This window comes from Hemibagrus wyckioides, linkage group LG21 (genome assembly GCF_019097595.1).
Source record: "Hemibagrus wyckioides isolate EC202008001 linkage group LG21, SWU_Hwy_1.0, whole genome shotgun sequence".
NCBI lineage: Eukaryota > Metazoa > Chordata > Actinopteri > Siluriformes > Bagridae > Hemibagrus > Hemibagrus wyckioides.
The window spans coordinates 6,093,667-6,118,823 of record NC_080730.1 but is presented as its reverse complement, the minus strand read 5'-3'; the positions used below and the strand labels follow the sequence as shown (position 1 = coordinate 6,118,823).

Sequence of the window (25,157 nt, the reverse complement as noted above, 5' to 3'; positions counted from 1 at the left end):
AGCACTGGATGACTTGCAGGACACAGAAGAGCTGATAATTTTTAAATGTTTTGATTTCAATAACACTGAATTAAACTATTCCAGCATTAGGAGACATAATAAATACATTTAAAATCATAATAAAATCTTCACAAAAATACTAGTGGTCACTCCGGCCCATGTAATTTTCCGGTACAGACTGACCCGGGCCCCCCATTAAGGAAAATAAAAATGATGTGGCCCTCACAGAAAAAAGTTTGAGGGTCTACACTACACAAACAATATTAAATAATTAATTAATTATAAAATTAAAAAACCTGCTGTAGTTATCATGAAGGTTCAGTGTTTTGATCCTGAGTTTGGGTTACATGAGCCTGAGGTGCTGCTTAATAATGATAATAATAATAATAATAATAATAATAATAATAATAATAATGCACTGGCAGTACAAAACAACAACAACAACAATAATTATAATTATAATTATAATAGTAAATAACTATTATTATTATTATTATTATTATTATTATTATCCAGTAATGCAAATCTAACAATAGTCACTATTAGTAAAAAGGTTGAAAAATATTGTCAATAATAATAATAATAATAAAAATAATATTAAACAATACTCTGTCAGTACTAAAAAGATAATAGTTAATAATAATTTATTTTTTACATTTTTAACTCAACGGCACTACTAAATCAATAATACTTATTAATTACTAAAGAAATAATTCTCATCCAAAACTAAAAATGGGTAAAATTATTAAAATTATTATTAAAATTCTTTTAACAAACAAAAACCCTTAAAGATGAATAATTCAGCTAATAAAGTCTAAAGAAAGAAAATATTTATATAAAAGCCATTTATATATATTTATTTAATAATAATTAAATAAATAGTAATAATACCGAAGCAGTACAAAAAAGAACAGATATAATAGAGAGAGATTTCCTGTCCTTTTTTTTTTAAACATAATGACACAATAATTATGATTCCCCATGCTAGCACTACGTCTGCTTAAGAGCAAACAGAACTGTAGGAGGAAAAAAAAAGCGAGTGCTGAGAGCGAAATGGCCGGAAATGTTAAAGCTCAAGCCGGTGAACGTGTGCAGTAATAGAGGACATGATGACCGAGCACAGCTCCCCAGACCTCCCTCTGCATTACTGACCCTCACTCTTCCCAAACATGCAGCTGTAACAGACACACAGCCTCTCCTCTAATGGACACCAGGAAAAAGGAAACTGTACAAAGACAGAAATTAGCAAATCTCAGAAAAGAATGAGTCTTGAGCAGAATTTCTATCCACACACACACAGCAAGACATGTGAGTCATGATCAGCAGAGCCTGATGGACGCCGAAGTGCTTCAGAAGAAACAATCAGAGCCATTATATCAGGCACAGTTCAGCTTAACGGGCCAAAAAAACGCAGAGCTGAAGAAAAACACGTTATCGTTAGCGAGCGGTGCAAAATGACGCTGGGTCTCGATCGGATGAAAGGCAGAGGAGGAAGAAAGAAAAAAAGTGAGCAGACTTAGCTAACAATAGTAAATGGCTTGAAGTCATATTCTAAATGTCTTTATGGATTTTCTAAAAACACTTTAATAGCTAGACACATGCACTAGGGCTGTCAGAATGATTTCCGCGCTTCGGATACTATTCGAACGTTCATATTATATTCATGTGAAGGCGATAAAAATCTATAACTAAATGTTTAAGATCCTATATTTTAAGTGACTAGCAGACATTCTTGAAAACTTATTGACTACACATTATGGATTTTTTGGAGATCTAGGTTTAAATAGAAATTTAAATACTTGTAAATTTCCCATTGGGATGAATAAAGTATCTATCTATCTATCTATCTATCTATCTATCTATCTATCTATCTATCTATCTATCTATCTATCTATCTATCTAGCTTGTCTGTCTGTCTATCTTAAATATGCATACTTACTTACTTCCTAAATAAATGTAAAAACAAAAGAGATGTTAATGAATAAAAAAAGTCTGTGCAAAAAGTGAACAATTTAACTTGCATTAATAACTGCATACTTAATGCATTAATAATAATTAATTATTGCATTAATAATTGCACTGAATCTGCAAAATAATAATATTAAAGTAATATTATTAGAGTAATATACTGAAGTGTAAGACTTTCAACCTGAGCCTGATTTGCGAGTGCTACCTTCGAAAGAAAGAGAATCCGTCTCCATGGCTAAAAATTAGTCTAACATGCAAAAAGGTAACCGTTTAGAATTGAGGTCTTAAATTTACACTGAATCTGAGAAAATAATAATATAAGAAGGATCTTACAGTGATGCGTTATATTTAGTTCTGCCCTGAGTAAGGTATTTCACACAACAGAAGACAAAAGTGAATGAATTTCGGATTTTTAAAGGATTAAATAAAGTATTTTTCCGCTCAGGTAAACAGCCAGCACTATTGCTTTTCCCATAAAACGAATGAACTCCTTCTGACCGAGCATCCGAAGCCCTCAGGAGCTGTGAAAAGGCAACACCACACCGCTGCACCGATGCGAAACGGACAGAATGCCCCAGTGACATGCCAAACTTTCACAAATAGCCTGTTTACCGAAGAAACCGTAAAGATCATCCAACAACCTGCATCATTTTTTTTTCTCATCCAGGCAGCCAGATTCTATCAAGCATGCTCTGATAAACAAGCTCTGAAACAAACGCCGGTTTTTGACAAGTTCCAGACAGTGCCACGGTCTGACATGACAGCTTCACCACCTACCGCTGAGCTTTTCCATGGAATACTTACACAGGGCAAAACAATTTAACACCACTCCAGCCTCATTTGTAGGTCAACGTATGAAAATAGGTAGGGGAGCAAAACAGATTGAGATGTCTGGCGTATGAAAAAAAAACAAAAAATAAATTAATGACTGTGTGTCCACAGGAGGCATGCTGCCCCCTAATCTTCCTGGCATAACCAACACGTCTGGAGATACGTGTACATGTACAACACTGGAACACAGAAGGTGTCAGACAGCGCTGCAGGAAACAGAGCAGGCAATTAGTGTTAGACGTTCCTGGAGTACAGTGAGGGCATGGATACACACACACACACACACTAACACATATTCGCACAAGCACAACTGTGTCACTTGCTTCGGGAGCGACCGAGGTCTTTAAAAAGAATCTTGACCTCTGAAGGCTTACGGGAAAGTCGTTCAGTAAACAAGACATTTCGACTTATTGTTTACTGAGCGTTAAGAGGCCCTTTCCTTCTGTAAGGCTGTGGGGGTTCTTTTCTGTTCAACATTAAAGCCAACTTTAGAAGTTCCATAAATGGTAGCTTTATTCAGCTTCTGATGCTGTAATGAGGAAGGTCAAGGACTCACCCCTGTCTCTCAGAGTCGACCAGGACTCGCACCAGGATTCCTGTAACTGCAACCAGTATGGGGTAATGATCCACGCTCTCCAGCCCTGTATGCACACACACACACACAGATTTTTTATTTATTTTTTTGTAAAAAGTAATGACACCCTTAATCAGATAAATGGAAGAGGACAGGTTAGTAAACACTTCATGATTAGTTGTAGTTAATGATATTATTATTATTATTATTATCTCACGCTAGAAATGAGAGATAAATCTAACCTTTAAGAAACTTCTATCAGAAAATATTTGAACAAAAGCATCACAAAGCAGATACTAGTTACTAGTTTAGTCTACTGTCCTAACTAGCTGGTTAGGACAGTAGACTAAAGTACAGTTTCTGAGACACAGAGAACTATACATAGATATTTTTATTTTATTAGTTTTTTTTTTTTTAATCCTCACGTCCTTGCTTTGTAGGATTGAAAGACTATATTGTGATATTTTTATGGAGCATTCTAGAGACATTAGGAATGAGAGACATACGAAAAAAAATAAATAAATAAATAATAATAATAATAATAATAATAAAATAAAAGCAGTACAGACAATGAAATGAAAACCAAAAATATATAATAAATTAAATTAATAATTAATAAATAAATAAATAAATACATACATAAATAAATAGCATTTAAAAAATGAAAATAAATATTTGGAAAAAAATTGTATAATGTAAAAAATATATATATTTCTATATTTTTAAAATACATTTTGACAGCCAAAAATAAAAGACCAATTAGGAGAAAAAGAAATAATTACAAAGTGAAAAGAACAATAAAATATGGAATAATATACTGAAGTGTAAGAGCCTGAGTACCACCTGAATTTGTTTGCTACCTTAGACAGAAAGAGAATCCGTCTCCATGGCTATTTCCGGCTCTGTGATGCCGGTTTGTCTATTTTTATACATAAACAGTACATACAGTCTTATTGGGATGCTGAACTGGAGTATGTGGTTTCTGCCTGCAGTGTGTAAGGTCAGCTTCTGTAAACTCCGCAGTACAGAAACAGCATTAGTTAAGGGCGCTAATGACTTATTAATAGCTTCGGATTTCTCTATTCTCTCTGATCTTGATTTCAGAGTTGGTCTCTCTGGGGGTAGATGCAGGTCAGAGATTGGTTCAGTTCACTTTGGTGTCCTTCAGGGTTCAGTCTTGGGCCTCTTTCTATTTTGGCATTTTTTTCCTATTGATCATTTTTAATTCATTCTAAACCTGGTGATAATTTAGTAGTCTTTTATACTGCATATATCTTATATCGTACTTTTCTTTCATACTGAATTTCTAAGAGAAGATTATGAATGGCTCCATAAAAGGATGGCTTTTTTTTTTGGTGTGTGTCTTCACTGAAGTAATGCTCATAAAGCTGTCTCTTTCAATTTAAACCTTGATTGAATCAGCTTTAAAATAACAAAACTAGGAGTTTTATTCGATGCGAGTGATCCAGATGTGCAGTATACTGTTAAAACATCCTTCTTTCGTCTCAGAAATATTGCTTGATAACACCCTCTGTACTCTTTCCCCGTGGTTACAAAGATGATCGATACTTTTGTCTTTTCTCACATTGATTATTGCAATGGGATCCCTGCTGGGGTCTTGAAGTCTATAATAAATAAAGTGCAGTACGTGCAAATTTTCACAGCTAGAATCCTGACTAGGTTCAGGACAAGTGATGCCATCAGTCCTATTTTGAAGAGGTAGCACTGGCTTTCTGTCAGGACATGCGTTTCATTTTGATGTTAAAATCCTCATGCTTACATACAAGGCTTTGTATGGTTTCTTCGGTACATTTAACCCATTATAATCCAAAGCATGCTCTCTGCTCCTACAACTCTGGTTTTTTACATCTTCCTCATACAGTGGAACCTTGGCATGCTGTTCTATTTTTAGCCCAAGCTTGGTGGCACGACTTCCTGTGAGGAGCCTTGACATGGAATGCTTGGCTTGGGTCAGTTTTTTGTAAGCAGCTAAGCTTCGTATTGGTCATATTGGTCATATTTTTGGGTCACTGGAATAGATTATCTACATTTACATTATTTCTGATGGGAAAATTTGTTTTACTATACAAATTTTCACCTTAAGAACTGTGAAGACAGTGAAGACACATACTTACACATAATTACTTTCTATGATAACTGTACTCACATTAGATGCACATGAATTGAACATAGCTTTGGCTGAATGCACATTTTCGTGACATGTCTTGACCAAAATCTACAGAAAAAAATCTGCGGTCAAAAGCTGTGTTCATTTCTGCGACTGCAAAATGGCAAAATCCTGAAGAGACTGATTTTAATCTTCTTCACAGTCTCAGACTACTTAAATCTTTTCTTAAAACTGAGTTCTTTAGGTTTTGGAATTTCTTTAATTCATGAATTTGTTTTGTATGATTTAGTTAAAATTAAAATTTAGAATTATATTTTATTTTTAACTGTATTTACGTATTTTTATTTACTTTGTTTTGTGTCTATTTTCTTCCCCAAGTGTTTTGGGGTGCCTCTTAAAATACAAAAAATATTATTATTATTATATTATTATTATTATTATTATTATTATATTATTATTATTATCATTAAACTCATAGCTATAGTGCAATATTTAAGGAATTAATTATAAGAACATAAGAATGTCAGACAGGAAACATCTTAGCAGATTGATTAAATAAATAAAGAAAGAAAGAAAGAAAGAAAGAAAGAAAGAAAGAAAGAAAGAAAGAAAGAAAGAAAGAAAGAAAAAAAAGAAAAGAAAGAAAGAGAGACACTTCAAGAAAAAAAAAGTTGAATAAAGGAGAAAAAAGAAAATAGTATACCAGGTACTTGTGCTCCTACTGATTCAGTCTGAATAAACACAATTTGCAGTGCAATTCAACTCACCGTTTACCGAGTAAATCACTGCGGATTCCTGCAGCAGCGCCACAAAGGCAATTTAAAGAGCCACAGATTCTTGAACACTGTGCAGCAAAATCTTCTAAGTGCATCAGAAACTTGTGTGATGTTGCTGATAACACGTCTGTCGAACCCTCGGTGTAAATCCGGCTCGAGCCGTTCAAGACGATGAGGCCGTACCGGATGATATTTAACTGATAATTGGATTTCTGAAGTGTGGAAAATCACTTTAGTGCAATTATTTAGAACACGGAGTATATGCTAAACGGAACACGCGCCATTTCATGAACGATTATGTTAAACCTGGTGTGAACGGAAGCTGATGGATCCTGCACTGGTAATGCAGCGTGCCTATTTTATCACTATGCCATACAACAGAGCTTGCATTCAAAATATAAATCACCCAGAAATGTCGAATGCAAAAGACTCAACATTACTGAAATGAGATGCCATCTGAATCCAATCTCACTAACTTTCTTTCACTGTTCATGCTTTATTATGTTTCCCTCTCAGGAATGCCTCTCAGGAACAGGACTGAAAACGTCCCATCCAAAGCTCACCCCAGCTGTTAAAAAGCTGACATATACGGCTCACCTTGTCAAAGACGTCCTCGGGCACTGGCGCTCGTGACGCTTAGCACTAAGAGGGTGACCCTGACTTCATGCATTATGAATATTGTCATTCTATTGTGTCATGTCTGATAAATTGGCACTCGGAGATGTGGAGAAGTTCGATATCCTCTGGCGAAATTGAGTTATGGTTTAACGCCAAGACTGTCTCCTTTTCTGATGACTTTCAAATGAGCGGGATTTAGATTAAGGTGATGGATGTAATAAGAGATGAGTCAGTCAGGTCAAGTGGTTGCTTCAGCCGAGAATGATATTCATGGATAAATTAGGGGTGTAATAAGAATTGTGCATTGTGCATCCTGGGAAATGTTTGATTCACACTGTAGGAATGAGCATTCTGTAACTAATTGCTCTAAAGTAACTGTATTACCTCAACTTCAGACATCTCAATATACTGATCATTTACTGGACCTGAGAGCTCTGGGTCATTCACATTCACATTTGTTCACGGGGTCACAGGGATCTGCTGGAGCCTATCTCAGCACACATTGGGCAAAAGGCAGGGGTACACCCTGGACAGGTCACCAGTCCATCACAGGGCCACACATATAGACAGACAACCACACTCACTCACGGGCAGTTTAGAATTACCAATCAACCTAATTGATTCTTCAGGCTTCTACCTGTTCGAACCCAGGACCTTCTTGCTGTGAGGCAACAGTGCTAACCACTAAGCCACCCTGCTGCCCTGTTTCTATGCTATTATAATTTTTTGTATAATAATAATTCAATTTTTGAGCAATTTTTTGTATTTTTTTGTAATTTTTTGTATTTGCCCTAATAAATATGTAAAAGCTTGTAATATGTAATTTTTTTCCTGCCTGTACAATACAAAAAACATTCATAGAACCAGACACTGCTTTTCTACTCTAGAGCCCTAAAATTTACTATATGTGTGCCAACATAACCATTCAGTGTCATTATACTGAGTTATGAGATGATGCGACTTAAACTAGTTTTGGCAGAGTTTCACGACTAGTTAAACTAGTACTGCTTAACATTAACGCAACATAGGCGTCATATTTACGCCGAATTGTGATAACAATTGTCAGCTCTCCTGCTGTTCATGAAAAACGAATGGAAGATTATATTTAACCCCTTAGTACAAGCGCCAAATAGGAATACTGATCAATCCTACACATGACCATAGATATGAAAAGGTCATTCCGGATTATGGTGGTGTTATAGATGAAGAGCGATTCCGAGTATGTGCTGGCGTTACCTGGCAGGCGAAGGTTGACTACGCGGTCGAAGAGGTTTCTCTCAGCCGTCACTCGATTCAGCACCTGGTTCAGGAGCTGGAGGACAGATATACAAAGAGCTGTCAGTAACCAAACAGCACGTGTACTAAAGTACTCTGAGCTATTTATACTTCTCACACTCATTGGGGTACAGGTGTGAAAATCTTTCAGGAAAAAGCTGTTCGGAATAGAGTAAATGGAGACAGCCATGAATTTCAATTTCAAGAAAGAATGACGCAAGGTAACAAAGAAAAAGGAAAAGCAAGAGAGAGAGAGAAATCGGAGTAAGAAAAGGGGAGAATGAGAGGAAAGAACAGTCTTGCCTGTGAAAGCCTCTGTAAGGAATAAAAATCACACTCCACGCACACACCTACAAAAACAGGATGTGTAGGTAGGTCTTACCTTACACTTGCATTAACACAAACAGAAAAACACACACACACACACACAAAAAAGTGTTAAAAATATGCAAAACAAACAAGCACACGAGGATTTCCATGAGCGGATTCTTAACAAAAATATTAATTGAGAATTAATTATTAATTATACCTCTCTAAGAGTGTAGAGTGCATAAGTACAGAAGAAGAAGAAGAAGAAGAAAATATCCCAGCTTGTTAGGGTCACAGCACAGGGTTAGCCATGATATGGGACAGCTTGTTGGTGGTGGGGCTTGGAACACCAACCTTCTGATCAGTAACCCACAGCCTTAACCACTGAGTCACTACTACCACATGATAAAGTTTTGCCATACAATACATGGCAAAATTTATTTGTCAAATAAGCTTTAAAAACTATTTCCACTGCACAGTTACTCTAAACATAGCAAGCATTTGCCTTCACCCACCTGTGCCAAGCGACGGAGCAGAAGCTCGGCTGAGGGTCGGCTCCAGTCAAGGAAGATCTCGGGTACCAGGGTGACGGTCATTTCTAGCACTCGCAGCAGACTGACAGACAGGTCGAAGCACGTGGCACACACTTTCAGCTGCCTCGTGTCCACAAAGTTGCGCTCTGGACGCTCTGCTGCCTGCTGGATCTGTCAGAAAATGATTTATTAATACTCCTTTTCTTACCATGATGTATTACTGTCATCCTGCATATGAAGATTTATTAGCTTTATATGAGGATCAACAAACCCTAGGGAGCTTGTAACCCATTGGTGTATCTACCAACCCTGGGGGGGTGTAGTGTTTACTGACACTCAGTGGATATCTGCTGACCTAGGAGAGATCTACCTATCTTGGGGGCTCTATCAGTCCTGCTTAGATTTACCAATCCTATAAGATTTACAACCTGAGAGCATTAAGATCCCTTAGAGCTCTGTCAGTCCTGGGAGCTCTGTGAATCCTGGAGGGTCTACCAGTCCTGTAAGCTCTACAAATCCAAGGCAGATCTGCTAATCATGAGACATCTCCCAATCCACAAATCCTGGGGCCTTTACCAAGCTACCAATCCTAGGAGATCTACCAACCTTGGGATCTCCTCCAACCCACAAATCCTGGGAGATCTACCAAACTACTAATCCTGGGAGATCTACCCATCCACAAATTCTGGGGGATCTAACAAGCTATGAATCCTGAGAGATCAACCAAACCTGGGAGCGCTACCAACCTACAAATACTGGGGGCTCAACAAACCTACAAATCTAGGCAGCTATACCAACCTACCAATCCTGGGAGATCTACCAAACTACCAACCCAGGAAACTCCTCCAACCCACAGATCCAGGGAGATAAAACTAACCCACAAATCCTTGGGGGATCTAACAAACTACCAACCCTGGGAGCTCTACCTACCCTGGAAGCTCTACCAACCTACGAATACTGGGAGCTCTACCAACCTTCCAAACCTGTGAGCTCTACCAACCTACCAATCCTGGGAGCTCTACCAACCATGGGAACTCTATACAACACCAATAACACCACCAGTTAAAGGTCATCTGTGCCTTTTTATCAGTGTGGCGGTGTTGCTCATTGCTGTAGGTCGTAAAAATGACTTCGATGGCTTAATTTTTTCACACAAATATTAATCGATTTGAATCCAAGAAAAACTAAGCTACTGCTGTGACAAAATACCCAGCTCTATCTGCAAAAAAATGGACAAACCCTATCGACCACATTTCTTCCAACATACTTTGCATCTATGTTATTCAGCATCATTTCATTTCAAGCTTTCACTAATTAAATGTTTGGCTGGCTATTTCCCGAATAAGGTGTTTGAAAACTAATCACTACCTCATGCTACTCCCTTATATTACTAATACTTATTGTTTTCTCTGCTCTTATGATTTAGCTTGTTTTCTGGTTTGTAGTCCATAATAACAATCCCTTTATTCAGGTCAAAGCCTATCAGTGTGAGCCTCCCACAAGTCCCAGTAGTCCATTACTCCTACTATACATTATTAACACAGGGGTTTAGCATGACACACACCTGACCAAACGCTGCCTAAAATATCTGCTAAGCTCCAAAAGACTATTCTAGTATTGCGCAAATAAAGACAGCATTTCTAATCAGTCCACTGCACCACATGGCTCCAGCAGCTCTCTAAGGAGGTAGCTGCTAAACAAGTGTGTCCCTCTCAAGATTGCTGCCTTTTAAATTAGGGATCATCAGAGATAAAAGTCACCCAGCAAGAGCTAAGTCCGACCATCAAAGCCCAATCAGTAAATGTAGACCTGGTGCGTCTGTCTGCCACAAACACTGCTGCGTTAAGAGATGCTTCTGGCTGAGCAGAGTGCTTTTCCAGCTCCCCTGCTAGAGCTTAATTTGCTGCCAAACAGACCAGGGAGTCCTGCTCTTTCCCACAATTTCCCAAGAGAGTCGAAAGTATCCCATTGCTAATAATGACACTGTACCAAGGGCCGGAAGCCTGTTTTCGCTTCCGAAATCAGTCTTTATGGGCGTCTTTCTTCTATCGCCAAATCTAATTAGAGAGGAAGACAGGACCGAATGTGGAGAAAAAAACAACAAGCTCGGTGCTGAGAAGACGCTGAAGTGGAGGTCATGTATGCAAAGGCATTGTTGGAAAAATGATTGCTTGCATAATTAAAGAAGAGGGTTGTGTTTGTTTCACATCAGCATGTGCCACATACACGGGGTAATCAAACACTGGTGGCATGAAACATATATTTAAAATGTTTTATATTTATATTTATATTTAAAAATGGTAAGGGCAACCTTTTTTCCCCTCTGTTTATCATAAATTTACCAAATTGCCTGTTTACTAGAAATATTACTCCTCATTTCATGCTTGAAATTGTCTAGATGTATTGGCGGACCGTTTAGTTTATTTGTTTATTTCAAGCATTGATTTCGAAAAAGAAGTAAAATTATCTGCCAAAAGAAATCATTTCTTCCAGAAGAAACGGCGTAATAATCTCATATATTTTCCTGGAATCTCACTGAGGAATGATACATAAATTAAACTACACTCGAGTTTTTTTTTTTTTTTTTTTTTTACTTGATAAGATGTAAACACACCATTCAGCTGGATTCGAACAATGGATTGAAAGCAGGTACCATAAATCCGCGCAATACTGTTTTCACTTAGCTGCAAATACAAGCTGCTCGATCACAAAAACAGTCACCGAGTCCTAAAAATTGACTTAGTCATTTGTATGCAAATCGTATTGCTTAAAATGGAAAAGACTAATCCACTACAGCAAATGGTGACAGTACTGACAATACTATTGAACATTCCATCTATGAATAATTTAAATGTTTCAAGCAGTTCAAGTCTGGAGACAGCTGTAATATTTCATTAAACTCTGCTGTGACAAGGCCTTTTGCTCAATAGATTTGCTTGCATGCACATTAGCAACTGGCAGCTTCAAAGTGTGCACCAACAAGGCGGTAATGCAGCTGTATTGGAGTATTGGAGCTCAATCCTGAGGGCGGAGCCATAGGCTTTTTAAATTGGCGCTCTCTTACCTCCTGGATCATGCCTATGAACTCCGAGAAGGCCCAGTTGAGTTGGTTGAGGACGCTGTTGAGGAAGCTAGCAGCCATCTCTTTATCCTGATTCAGGAGCTCCGCCATATGCCTTTGGAGCAGAAGTGATGGACAAGGCTCTGCAACCAGTCAGAGAAAAGCATGTTGTTTGTTGACTCTTAAAACGGCGATAAGCAACAACAGCTAAATGCTAAAATACGGGGCTCAGAAACTATTGTTTGGTAGAGTGGTAGCGGTTAAGGTGTTGGACTACTGATCAGAAAGTTGTGAGTTCAAACCCCAGATCCACCAAGCTGCCCCTGAGCAAGGCTCTTAACCCTCAGTTGTATAAAATGAGAAAAAAATGTAAGTCGCTCTGGATTTCTGCCAAATACCAGAAATGTAAATGTTCAGCATCATTCAGGTGATCACGAATTGCTTTATATTAACTACTACACAGAGTATAATATAGTGGGCCCTTACCCTTCGATGCACTATATACTCTATCCTTTACATGTGATTAAGCCTCAGGAAGAAAAAATAATCTATATCCATGTCTGGACATCTGACCATCATATTGATATGTTGGTCTCCCATAAACTGTTACCAGAAGATTGTAAGCATACAACTGTCCAGAATGTCTGTGTATACTGTAGCATTACGCCATTATAACAGCAAAGTGAGGACAATGAAAATGCAACAGCTGTCCATCACATTTATTCACACATATATAATCGCTGCTATTGGCTATACCGTATTCTATGAAGGTCCTATTACTGGTTGCCATAGTGATAATATTTAGGGGCTCAAGTGGTTAAAGTTCTGGGTTGTTGATCAGAAGGTCAGGGTTCAAACCCCAAGCTGCCACTGTTGGGCAAATGAGCAAGGCCCTCAACCCTCTCTACTGTATCATAGCTGCCCTTGCACTCTGACCCCAACTTCCTCAGCTGGGATATGGGTAGAATAGGATTCCACTGTGCTGTAATGTATATGTGGTGATAATAAAGGCATCTTCTTCTCTCGATTTATCATTGTATGGTGCAACTAGCATTCCAAATAAGTTTTCTTGCCTCTAAAATGAAACATTCTGTAGGGTGTTTGTGTATAATTCACCAGTGTATATCAGCATGACATCATAGCAGATGCTCTTTGCCCCGGATCACATGCTCTGTACTATCTTCATTCCCATTGGTCAACAAGTTGCTCCATATCTGCAACCTTGTCGCCTCGCTGATTTGGGCATTTAGTCACTGACATCTTTCATTCAGAACAAAATATCTCCAGTCACTTTGTAGCTGCGACTCGCTGTATGTTTGAAAGTGCCATCAGGGTTGAATCACCTGAGTTGGACAGTCACACTGACTCTGTACAAGCCATCCTCTGACCACAGTATCACATAATCAGGCATAAAATCTTAACCAAAAAAAAAAAAAAAAAAATCAGGCACATTTGCCAGTGTTATTCTTGCAATTTCAGACAAAAGAGCATTACAGAGCATTCTGGGTAATTCAACACTACCCATACTAAAGAGCCTGACCTGACATGCTAAAAGCCAGACAGAGAAATGTGAAGACTACAGCGGACGCTCTGAATGAAGCCCTGAATGAAGCCCTGAATGAAGCTAATCAGCCGATGTGGTCCGTTAACACAGAAATAACCTTTGTGTTTAATTAGACTGAGCGAGTCCCTCCATGCTGCTCAATGCCCTCAAAGGGCAAGAGAAAGAACACAACAGCAAGTGAGAGATTAAAAGAGCAGGACACAGAGATGAGGAAATGAGGACAGGGCATATCACCAATTTGAGGATGAAGGCTTTAATGAAAATGGAAATGAAAATCAGGCGTAGTTTTGGCCAGTTTTATGCTCTCTATGACATGGGTGGGCATCTGTTCTGTCAATTTTGCCCAATAAAGACGCTTTGGGGAGAGTAATACTCATACAACCAAGACACTGTAAAAGAGGTTACGGTCCAGCAGGAGCCAGTGCTGTCCAGAAACTGTTCAAGTTTATTTGTACCTCGGCATTCGAATTTAATTCGTTCTTAAGGTGAAAATTTGTATTGAGAAACGAATTTTCCCATAAGAAATAATGTAAATGCAGATAATCCGTTCCAGACACCCATAAATATGACCGATACGAAGCGTATGTAAACTGTATGGCTGTTTACAAAGAACTGACCCAAGCCAAGCGATCCATGTCTAGGGTCCTCACAGGAAGTTGTGCCACCAAGCTTAGGCTAAAAATAGAACAGACCACCCAACAGACCTTGTTTTTTTTTTAACAAGTGCTAGTTTAAGGATTTCAGCATGAGGCCTTCACCCATCATTTGAAGACAGAAGTCAGTGACTGAAAGTCAGACAGATCTTGATGCATGTTGTCCTAGTATGGTGAGAGATGATGGATCAGTGGAGCAGTGGTAGAGGATCTGAGGGAGCACAGTACACTACAGGGATCAAGTTTATTTTTCTCTATACAAGAGGTTCTTTCTTTCTTTCTTTTTCTTTCTTTCTTTCTTTCTTTCTTTCTTTCTTTCTTTCTTTCACTGTGTTCCTTCCTTCCTTCCTTCCTTCCTTCCTTACTTCCCTTTCTCTGTACTTTTGTTCGTTTATTCCTTCCTTCCTTCCTTCCTTCCTTCCTTCCTTCCTTCCTTCCATCCTTCCCATCTTTCTTTTCTTTCTCCTTCCCTTTCTCTGTACTTTCCTCCATATAAGAATTTCTTTCTTTCTTTCTTTCTTTTCTTTCTTTTTCTTTCTTTCACTGTGTTCCCTCCTTCATTTCTTACATCCTTCCTACCTTTCTGCCTTACTTCCTTTCTTCCCGTATTTCTTTTCTTTCTCCTTCCCTTTCTCTGTACTTTCATCCAGATAAGTTTTTTCTTCTGACAGCTTCCTTCCTTCCTTCCTTTCCCTTTGCTTTCCTTTCTCTTTCCCTTTCTCCATACTTTCCTTCCCTCCCTCCTTTCTCCTCGTCTTTCCTCTCTCATTTCCTTTCTCCCTATTTTCCTTCCTTCCTTCCTTCCTTCCTTCCTGTCTTCTTTTCTTTCTCCTTCCCTTTCTCTGTACCTTTGTTTGTTCATCCCTTCCTTCCTTCCTTCCTTCCTGTCTTTCTTTTCTTTTCTTTCTCCTTTCCTTTCTCTTTCCTCCATAAGAATTTCTTTTTCTTTCTTTCACTGTGTTCCTTCCTTCCATTCTTCCTTACTTCCTGTCTTTCTTTTCTTTCTCTTTCCCTTTCTCTGTACTTTCCTCCATATAAGATTTTTTTTCTGACACCTTTCTTTTTCTTTCTTTCTTTCTTTCTTTCTTTCTTTCTTTCTTTCTTTCTTTCTTTCTTTCTTTCTTTCTGCTACAGAGGCTTCTTCAGAAACTTCAGAGTTTTAGAGTAGAATTCTCCTTCATGTTTTTAACTTGGGAAGAAATGAGAAATAACAGTGATGTGCTACAATGGAGATAATCATGATTCACGTTCTGCCAAATAAAGGAAAGCTTCGAGAAAAGACTGGCACTGTGTCTCATGTCTGTATTACAGAACAGTGTTAAAACACTATGACCAATCTGAGCTGATGTAATCTGATCATGCTGAGCATAGAGAAAAAATCTAAAGTATAGAAATCTGACATCATGCTGCTTTAAAAGATTAGCAGTAGCTCAGTATTTACATTGAATAAACTACATTTGGTTAGAATTGTTGTAGCTACTTAACCAAAGAAAGTCAACATCAGATTGCAGATTTTTATTCACTTACCTACAACAATATTTTAGAATGATTTCCTATAGACTGCTTAGGGTTCAGCGTAATCACGTCATGTGAGATACATTTAATCAGTCAAAGTGAGACCATTTGCATATAAAGGTTTAGAAATCTTTCATAAGAAAGAAGAAACACTGATCAAATGTGATTTTTCTTCCAACTTCCAATACATAAATAAATATTAATATATGTCCAAGTATGGGCTACCATGTGATGTATGAGGTTGCTTTCCAGAACATCATTATCTTCATAAAACAGCTAAAGATCCGCCTTGTCCATGGAAATTTCCATGAAATAACCCCTAACATGTATTGAAAAAAAATAAAGAAAACACCTCTACTTGGCGTACTTTGCTCCTCTAGCACTCAATTAAAAATCTTCTATAGTAGCACTATATGTATTGCCCACTGATTGATAAATTGGAGTTTCTTATTTTTAACTCACTTTGAATAAAACAAAAGGAATAAATGTAAATGGAATATACCCCTGATCAGGCATAACATTATGACCACCGACAGGTGCCGTGAATAACACTGATTATCTCCTCATCACGGCACCTGTTAGTGGGTGGGATGTATTAGGCATCAAATCAACCACAAATTCCTCAAAGTTGATGTGTGAAAAATGGGAAAGCGTAAGGATTTGAGCGAGTTTGACAAGGACCAAATTGTGATGGCTAGACCACTGGATCAAAGCATCTCCAAAACTGCAGCTCTTGTGGGGTGTGCAGTGGTCAGTATCGATCAAAAATGGTCCAAGGAAGGAACAGTGGTGAACCGGCGACAGGGTCATGGACGGCCAAGGCTCACAGATGAACGTGGGGAGCAAAGGTCCGATCCAACAGACGAGCTACTGTTGCTCAGATTGCTGAAGAAGTTAATGCTGGTTCTGATAGAAAGGTGTCAGAATACACAGTGCATGACTTACAGGACTTGAAGTATCTGCTGCAAATCATCTTGGTGCCAAATACCACAGAACACCTTCAGGGATCTAGTGGAGTCCATGCCTCGATGGGTCAAGGCTGTTTTGGCAGCAAAAGGGGGACCAACACAATATTAAGGAGGTGGTCATAATGTTATGCCTGATCGGTGAAAATGCCTTGTTTCTCAAAAAGTCCTCCGTGTCTACTTTTATATAAACTACTAACCACCACTGTGGAGTGTGACATGATGAAGAAACCCAATACTGAACATGGACACGATATGACAACACTCATCAGGTTGTAGGATAAAATTGTTGGTGGTGGCCCGGTCTACGTTTGAGACTAAATCGCCAGCTCTACATAAGAGACTGTATCAATTAAACTGAGGTAAAAGTCTATTGTCTGACAGTGTCAACATCCCACTGCTCGCACACTTCCCCCCACTACTACTTCCCAGATCTACTACAGAGATTTCATTAACAACACAAAGGCATATCTGCAGTCTTTAATAGATTCGAACAAACCGGCGCACACGTTCGCGCTCGGCGGCGTATTCACAGCTCAGAGGATGTAATCAGATAAACACGTTCTCTTTTTTTCCCCCTCCTGGGCTTCGGCGCTGATGACATGAAAAGCATGGGTAATTCCTAATTACAAAGCATTAAGTGCATGGAAATGAAGAGAGCATTTATTCCGACGAGAGCTCGGGGAGAGCTGTGGACCTTTCGCGAAACGAATTTGTTTGCGGTTGAGTAGAACCTGCTGTTCCGAAGTCGATTTCCCAATGTTCTTCATTAGATTAGACAATACAGGGCTGAGTAGATTGGCTTCTTCTGCATTATGCCACAGATCTCAGCAGAGTAGAGCTCGAAGAGCGACTGATGAATTCGAATGCAAATCCGTGATAGGGGGATTATTAACGAGGATGTGTGTGTGTCAACAAACAGCAACGTGAAGGTCTGAGCGTGTGAGATGTAAGAACTTGTGAAATGAAGCGGACTAACCAGAAAATAAATAAATAACCCATTGTGGGACAGAAGCTTGAAGGCGTGAACAAAGTCTAAGGAAAGGTTTACTATTATATGCATCTAAAAAAAATCTCTAGACTTAAATGTAGTCAGCGGCTACTTATAGAACAATACAGCATGGCTCGGTAAAAGAAAAAATGATTTCCCATCATATAACACTGTATGAAAGGTAGAGGAGTTTTCTCTGGAGGTTACATCTGCCATGATTAGTGAAATAAGACTCAATTTTATTTTCTTAAATGATTAAAATTAGACATATTTCATTCAGATAAAAAAATAAGTGTGAAGGTATATTAGCCAGTCTTTCTCAAAGGAAGAGCTATTAATCATGAGACAGTCAGTGCCAGTGCATCCAAACCCAGATGACGATGCATCAGATTAATCAGAACACATGAATATTTTCTGTGGTTCAGTCCCAAACTGGAGTTTTATCAGAAATTTAGTGCACTGTGTAGAAGGGGACAAAGTAAAAAATTTTAGAAACAGATCAAATTAAAATATACAAACAAACAAACAAACAAACAAATAAATAATTAAATAAATGGGAGTAAACGTATATAAAATGGCATTAAAAACATTAATGTTGGTAAATAAATAAAGAATAAATAAATGGAATAAAATAAACACACCAAAAACCGACCACCAAAACGAAATAAATTGAAACAATTAATGTAAAAAAAAGTCTAACGAGCATTGATGTAAATAAATAAAAAACAGTAAACAATTATTATTTACAAATAATTATTTTTATTAATAATTATTAAGTTATAGTAAACTATATTCTTTATTTATAGACTGTAAATAAATAAAAATGAAGGTAAAATAAAAATAAGAGTTTATGACGAAATAGTTTTAAAGTAAAAAAATGTCAGTGGTGTGAGTTAATAACAAAACAAACAAATAAATAAACAGGAAGAAAGAAAGAAAGAAAGAAAGAAAGAAAGAAAGAAAGAAAGAAAGAATAAATGAAATAAAATTAACACACCAAAAACCGACCACTGATACGAAATAAATTGAAACAATTAATGTAAAAAAAGTCTAACGAGCATTGATGTAAATAAATAAAAAACAGTAAACAATTATTATTTACAAATAATTATTTTTATTAATAATTATTAAGTTATAGTAAACTATGTTCTTTATTTATAGACTGTAAATAAATAAAAATGAAGGTAAAATAAAAATAAGAGTTTATGACTAAATAGTTTTAAAGTAAAAAAATGTCAGTGGTGTGAGTTAATAACAAAACAAACAAATAAATAAACAGAAAGAAAGAAAGAAAGAAAGAAAGAAAGAAAGCTGACCAACAAAAAAATAAGATTAAAATGGAAACAAAAATAAATAAATAAATAAATAAAATAAAGTGCAAAAAGCATCAATGTAAGTAAAAAAAGAATAAAACAGTATATAATAATTATTTACGAATAATTATTTGTATTAATAATTATTAAGTAATGTTATAATAAACTATATTTTTTATTTATCAACTTCAAATAAATAAAAATGAAGGTAAAATAAAAATAATAATATATGACTAAATAGTTTTAAAGTACAAATGTCAGTGGTGTGGGTCAGTAACAAAACAAGCAAACAAACAAACAAACAAACAAACAAACAAATAAATAAATAAGTTAATAAATGAAAACCAAACTGTAAGAAAACATTACTGTGTTTAAATAAACTAAATACAGCATGAATGTTTGGTAAACAGATTTTAAAAAAATATTTGATTTGATTATTCGGTAATGTTCCTCTGCAAAGACTGGCTTGCGTATTACCCAAGCGAGAACAGCCTGTGCACCATCTCCACTGCAAAGTGAGCCGTATAACATCTAAAAGTGGGTTCACGGTTAATTACCTGAGCCGAGCCACGCTGTTAAGTAAAAGAGAGCTAGTAGTTTCATTGAGGAGCGGATAGAAGAAAAATGGAAATGGGGGGAATAAAATGTGAGTGGAACTTACTTCGGAAACTAGCAATTGACAAATCTCCTGGAAATCATGCAAATGAGAGTGAGAAAATTGGAGGTTATTAGCACAGAGACAAGGCCAGTGGAACAATGAGAGTAAAGCATGCGGAATATAAACACAATAAAGTGAGAAGCTGAGAAGTATCATAGCATCTCATATGTGGAAGACACTCATTTAACATCATGAAAATGAAGGCCAGAACTTCTAACAACATGTTTATTCATTTATTCATCTTAGCTCAGGGAAGTGGATTTGGAAAAAAAAAAATGGCCGCACATCCTGGACACGCTGATCCATCTTCGGGCAGACATCCATCTCACACCAACACATTCCCACCTCAGGACACTTCAGAGTATCTAATCCAAGACACAAACTGAACAAAATGCACACAGAGCCTTCGAGCTTGTAATTTTTTTCCTCCTCTATTTTTCTTTTGCTTTTGACACCGATGTTCTAACGCTGCCAAGTCACTTGATAAATCTTTCGTTAATTCATCCTGATATATCTGTTAGATCTTTATCAGATGTCATACCATGGCTCCTTCCAATCAGATCTGGACACTATGATGAATCCATTGTAAAGTAAAAAAAAATTCTTACAGTGTAAATGTATCTGAAAAATATAGAGTCTATTTATCTAGTACAGCGGAACCTTGGCATAGGAGGCGAGTTCTTAGGATGAAAATCTGTAGAGCAAACCAAATTTTCCCATAAGATATAATGTAAATGCAGATAATCCATTCCAGTGACCCACAAATATGACCAATATTCCCAATACGAAGCGTATGTAAACTGTATGGCTGCTTACAAAGAACTGACCCAAGCCAAGCATTCCATGTCAAGGGTCCTCACAGGAAGTCGTGCCACCAAGCTTGGGCTAAAAATAGAACACACCACCCACGCCACCAATCTGTCAGCTAAAAAACGCCTGAAAAATCACCTAGCTTTTGAACGCATGCTGAAGGCAACAATGGTATCGTGGGTTGACTCTTTCCAAACAGCTTTCACTGACTGAAAAAATAATCGTGAAATGCAAATTTCTTGCAGAATTTCAATTCTTAAGGCGAAAATTCATAAAGGGGGTGCATTACGAAGTTCCACTGTACTTCAAATAATTTCTTTACGGTAAACAAATATAAGATTAATAATCTTTCTGCACCTTTTTCTTTTACTAATTACAAGTTTGTTGTTTTAGCAGATTTTTCTACATTTTTTTCTATATTTATAGAAATTTTAAAGCATAAATTTATGAAAATATGTAACGCAAACAAGAGGAATAATCCTATATTTGATTTATTATTATTATCCCACAATAAGTAATACATTTTCCCATTTCATTTGCATAATTATTTTACACCAATGGTTAGTGTTGCCCATTCTTCTTAAATTTCCGCTGGACGTTTTATGTGATTATTTTTAGTATAGATAAATGATAAAATCCATACCATCTTTGGCTTTGAGGCTTTGACGCGACCCCACATTATGCACCCTGTGTGAAGCTGGGTTATAAAGCTTTATACCTCAAATAAACTAACAGTTAAGAACTACAGTATTTTACAGCTCAGTGCTGACGAGGTCTCAAATGGAATTAGCCAGAAAGTGGGGATTCGTTCATTTTCAGTAAGAGCAGCTGCGGGGCAAATATTAATGCAATCATTCTTATATGCTATCGTTTCTATAGCAACACAAAATTCACATAGACTTGTACAGCAGATGCTCCACATACACGAAGTCTAATATTAAATATATGATTGTTATTCAATAGAAAAACTTATGATCGTTGCTACTGGAAAGCTTTTCGTGAATGTTTGGAAGGAGTCGTTGGTGTCAGAACTTTTTTTTTTTTTTAACTTCCTGTTAATTTTCCTCCATTTGACTAGAAACAGCTGGAGAAAGGAAATTATTTCCATTTAACTTATTTCCATTATTTTCAAATGAGGAGGAGGTTCCCTTCTGAGCCTGCTTCCTCTCAAGGCTTCTTCTTCATATCATCTCAGGAAGTTTTTCCTTGCCACCATCGCCTCAGGTTTGTTCATTATAGGATAAATATTAGGGATAAATAGTACTTGACTTTAAACGTTATATTTTTTTCTGTAAAGCTTCTTTGAGACAATGTCCATTGTTCAAAGCGCTATACTAATATACCAAATTGAATTAAATTCATGACATCTTACATTCCACCTTAATAACAAGAATTCACTTGATTTGTGAGTATAATCGGATAAAAATACACTGTACGGTTCTATAATACATCAAGTGAAGTCACTGGTAAACAGAGAAGCACCCGAAGCGGTACCCAGAAACTTCATCTCCACCCTGCTGTTGATTATTTTCCTCTAACAGCATGAACCCCCCAGATGTTTTATTTCTTACACCATAATACACCGTTTCATTTTCATTGCAACAATTCTACCCACTGTGCCAATGAGCCACCTAACAAATAAAAACAGATAGGCATAAACTTGTTCCTTGTTTCATTACTCTGTGTAAATGAAAAAGGAAAATCATGCAGAAAGTAAACAAAGCCTGCTCACTTGAAAGCGTAAATAAAATGATAAGAAGATGACACTCTTACTCAGTCACACAAACAAGCAGAACATGTCCCACACACACACACACGCACAAACACCAAGGCTATTTAATGTGCCACTGACTCAGAGCATCCTTATTGAAAGAACCAGCTGAGGTCCAACACATCTAGCAGTTTTGTGAAATGTCACAGGATGTCAGACATTTTATTAGAACACGGCCCATGATTACGTGCAGAGCAACTTTAAATGGAAAAACTGTGCTTCAGAAAGCAGCATTTGTGTGTTTATATGCAATGTTTAGTTTCTCTGACCTAAACTCTGGTCTCATGGCGTCTGAGTGAGGAGGTCCTGCTCCGGTTCCAACTGAACACTAGTACAGATTACAGTGGAACCTCGGTATTGGAAAGCCCTCCTTTACAAATTTTTGCGTTAAGAATTTAGAAATTCGCATCGGCATACAAAGCCGGGTAAGTTGTGGGTATGTCAGTGGAAAGCTAAGCAAAGCCAACCCAAGCCAATTTACGGATTTATTTTTCAGTCAGTGAAAGCTGTTTCGAAAGATTCAACCCATGATACTAACGTTGCCTTCAGCATGCGTTTGGGTGGCTGGAACGGATTATCTGCATTTACATTATTCCTTATGGGAAAATTCGTTTCTCAATACAAATTTTCACCTTGAGAACTCCCCTCCAGAACGAATTAAATTCGTATGCCGAGGTTCCGCTGTATTTGCAGTGAGAAAGCGATTCGACTCCGAGTCTTTCTCTTAAACTGCAGGAAGGTTTTGTCGCTCTAAGATGCTGAACTGATTCGCGAGGCACAAACCGAGCCAAAGGACAGAGCTGTAGTGCTGCAGAAATGTGATACGTTCTGGATATTCGGACCGAAATCCAAAAAGATTTGTTTAGTATTTCTTATTACAAAATTTCTCACCATTAAGTGTGTTATCACACCAGTGTGTTATCCTTCAGGCACCTTTGTTGTTGTTGTTGTTGTTTTGCCTTCATTTTATTACATGGCACTGTGGAACCTGATGCCAAAAAGTCGACCCAATTGCGAGGAGTGCATTCTGAATCGTGGCATTTTGTGCAGATGTCAGATGCTAAATTGGCACAAACTGAGCCAAACAAGGAGAAAGCTCAAGTGCTGCAGAAATTAGTTTTGGATATTTGTACAGAAAAATCAAAGCATTAGATGCCCTGATGCAGCCTTCAGACCATCTCTTTTTGGGTCACTTACATGCAGCGTGAAACCAAATCAACCCACGTAGTAAAACAAAACCAAAAGGAGACATGATTTAGACTCGAAATACGGACTAATGAGTGTGACCTTAGATATCTAATCTTGGGCTGTGGGCAGTTTGGCAAGTGATCTACTAAAAGTGTGCATCCAAATGAACACTGCTGCACCTCCATTAATAAACATATTACTGTTGCAGGAAAATCCTTTTTTGTCATATACAGTGGAACCTCGACCTATGAATTTAATTGGTTCTAGAGGCGAGTTCTTAAGGTGAAAATTTGTACTGCGAAATGAATTTTCCTTTAAAAAATAATGTAAATGCAGATAATCCGTTCCAGCCACCCAAAAATATGACCAATACGAAGCGTATGTAAACTGTACGGCTGCTTAGAAAGAACTGACCCAAGCCAAGCATTGGTATAGCGGGTTGACTCTTTCAAAGCAGCTTTCACTGACTGAAAAAAATTGTAAACTCGGTTCAGTTGGCTTCGCTTACCTTTCCACTGACGCAAACATGTTTTGAACGGCTTCCCGATGTATGCGCAACTTCGGACGTTTGGTTCGGTTCGCTCCTATGCCTTTGTATGCCGATGGAAATTTCTTGCATAATTATGTATGTCGAGGTTCGACTGCATATCCCATCCCGCATATCCCATCCTTGGAGGGTTGGGGTCAGAGAACAGGGTCAGCCATTAAGAGGGTTAGGGGTAGTGGGTGTGGGGTTGGCTTGGAGGCCTTGCTTAAAGGCCCAACGGTGGCTTGGCTTGGCTTGAACCTGATCAACAACCCAGAGCCTTAACCACTTGAGCTACCACCGCCCCGGAACTAATTATCAAAGTATCAGTGATGCCGATATAGCAGTGATAATCCCTCAATAAACATTTAAAAGGCGTTGAACAACAGCCAAAAACACTTTTCTCCAACTCCTTCTCCTGTGTTGTTGCTGTCATTAACTCACAATAAACCTTTAAACCTCTAACCACCATTTGTGGCCATTTTTGACTCCCTATATTTTTATTTCAATTTCAAAGACATTTATAGGAACAATGTCAGAAATTCTAATTCACAACGTTACAGTACAAGGACTATGAGAAGTATCTTCAATTTATGACCTAGAAACTATCATAATTATTTAAGATGTCCGTTAGAGACAAAGAGAAAGTGATGTCACTTTAAATTGCAATTTACTCTGCAGACAAACCGCCCCTTTAAGAGGTAGAAGTACATGCAGCACTATTGTGTTGAATTTCTCCAGCTCTAGGAAGTCGGTGCCATTTCTATAAACACTATCATTTTGCGTCCAATTGGGAATCAAGAAGGATTGAGGAAAGATTGTCATGATGAGGTTCATCACTACCTACTGTGATCCAAACGTCAGCGAAATGCTTAAAAACTACATGAGTATGATGGATGGCGGCTGGAGCTAGTATTTGATGGGTTTTTTTTTTTTTTTTTTACACTATTAATAGACTGCTCTACTGCCATTGTGTCGAAAGTGTCAAAACTGATGAGAAAGATTTAGTGTTTTGTTTTTGGCAATGATTAATAGAATGTCATTTTGCATGAGGTACACACACACACACACACACACACACAGCAAATAGCCTGCTTTATACACATTTTTTTAAAAGAGTGGTGGGGAAA

General features: G+C 37.5%; 1 protein-coding gene across 3 annotated transcripts in view; it reads right to left on the bottom strand.

Annotated features, from left to right (window-relative positions):
* LOC131342332 (E3 ubiquitin-protein ligase RNF123) overlaps positions 1-25,157 on the bottom strand; it is a 163,799-nt gene that overhangs the window by 90,141 nt on the left and 48,501 nt on the right. For all 3 annotated transcript variants that reach the window (XM_058373094.1, XM_058373095.1, XM_058373096.1), the window contains exons 32-35: positions 12,077-12,216; positions 8,995-9,183; positions 8,132-8,207; positions 3,356-3,440 (exon numbers count right to left, since the gene is read on the bottom strand). In XM_058373094.1, the coding sequence (XP_058229077.1) occupies positions 3,356-3,440; positions 8,132-8,207; positions 8,995-9,183; positions 12,077-12,216 (490 nt within the window). The remainder of the gene's footprint in view (positions 1-3,355; positions 3,441-8,131; positions 8,208-8,994; positions 9,184-12,076; positions 12,217-25,157) is intronic.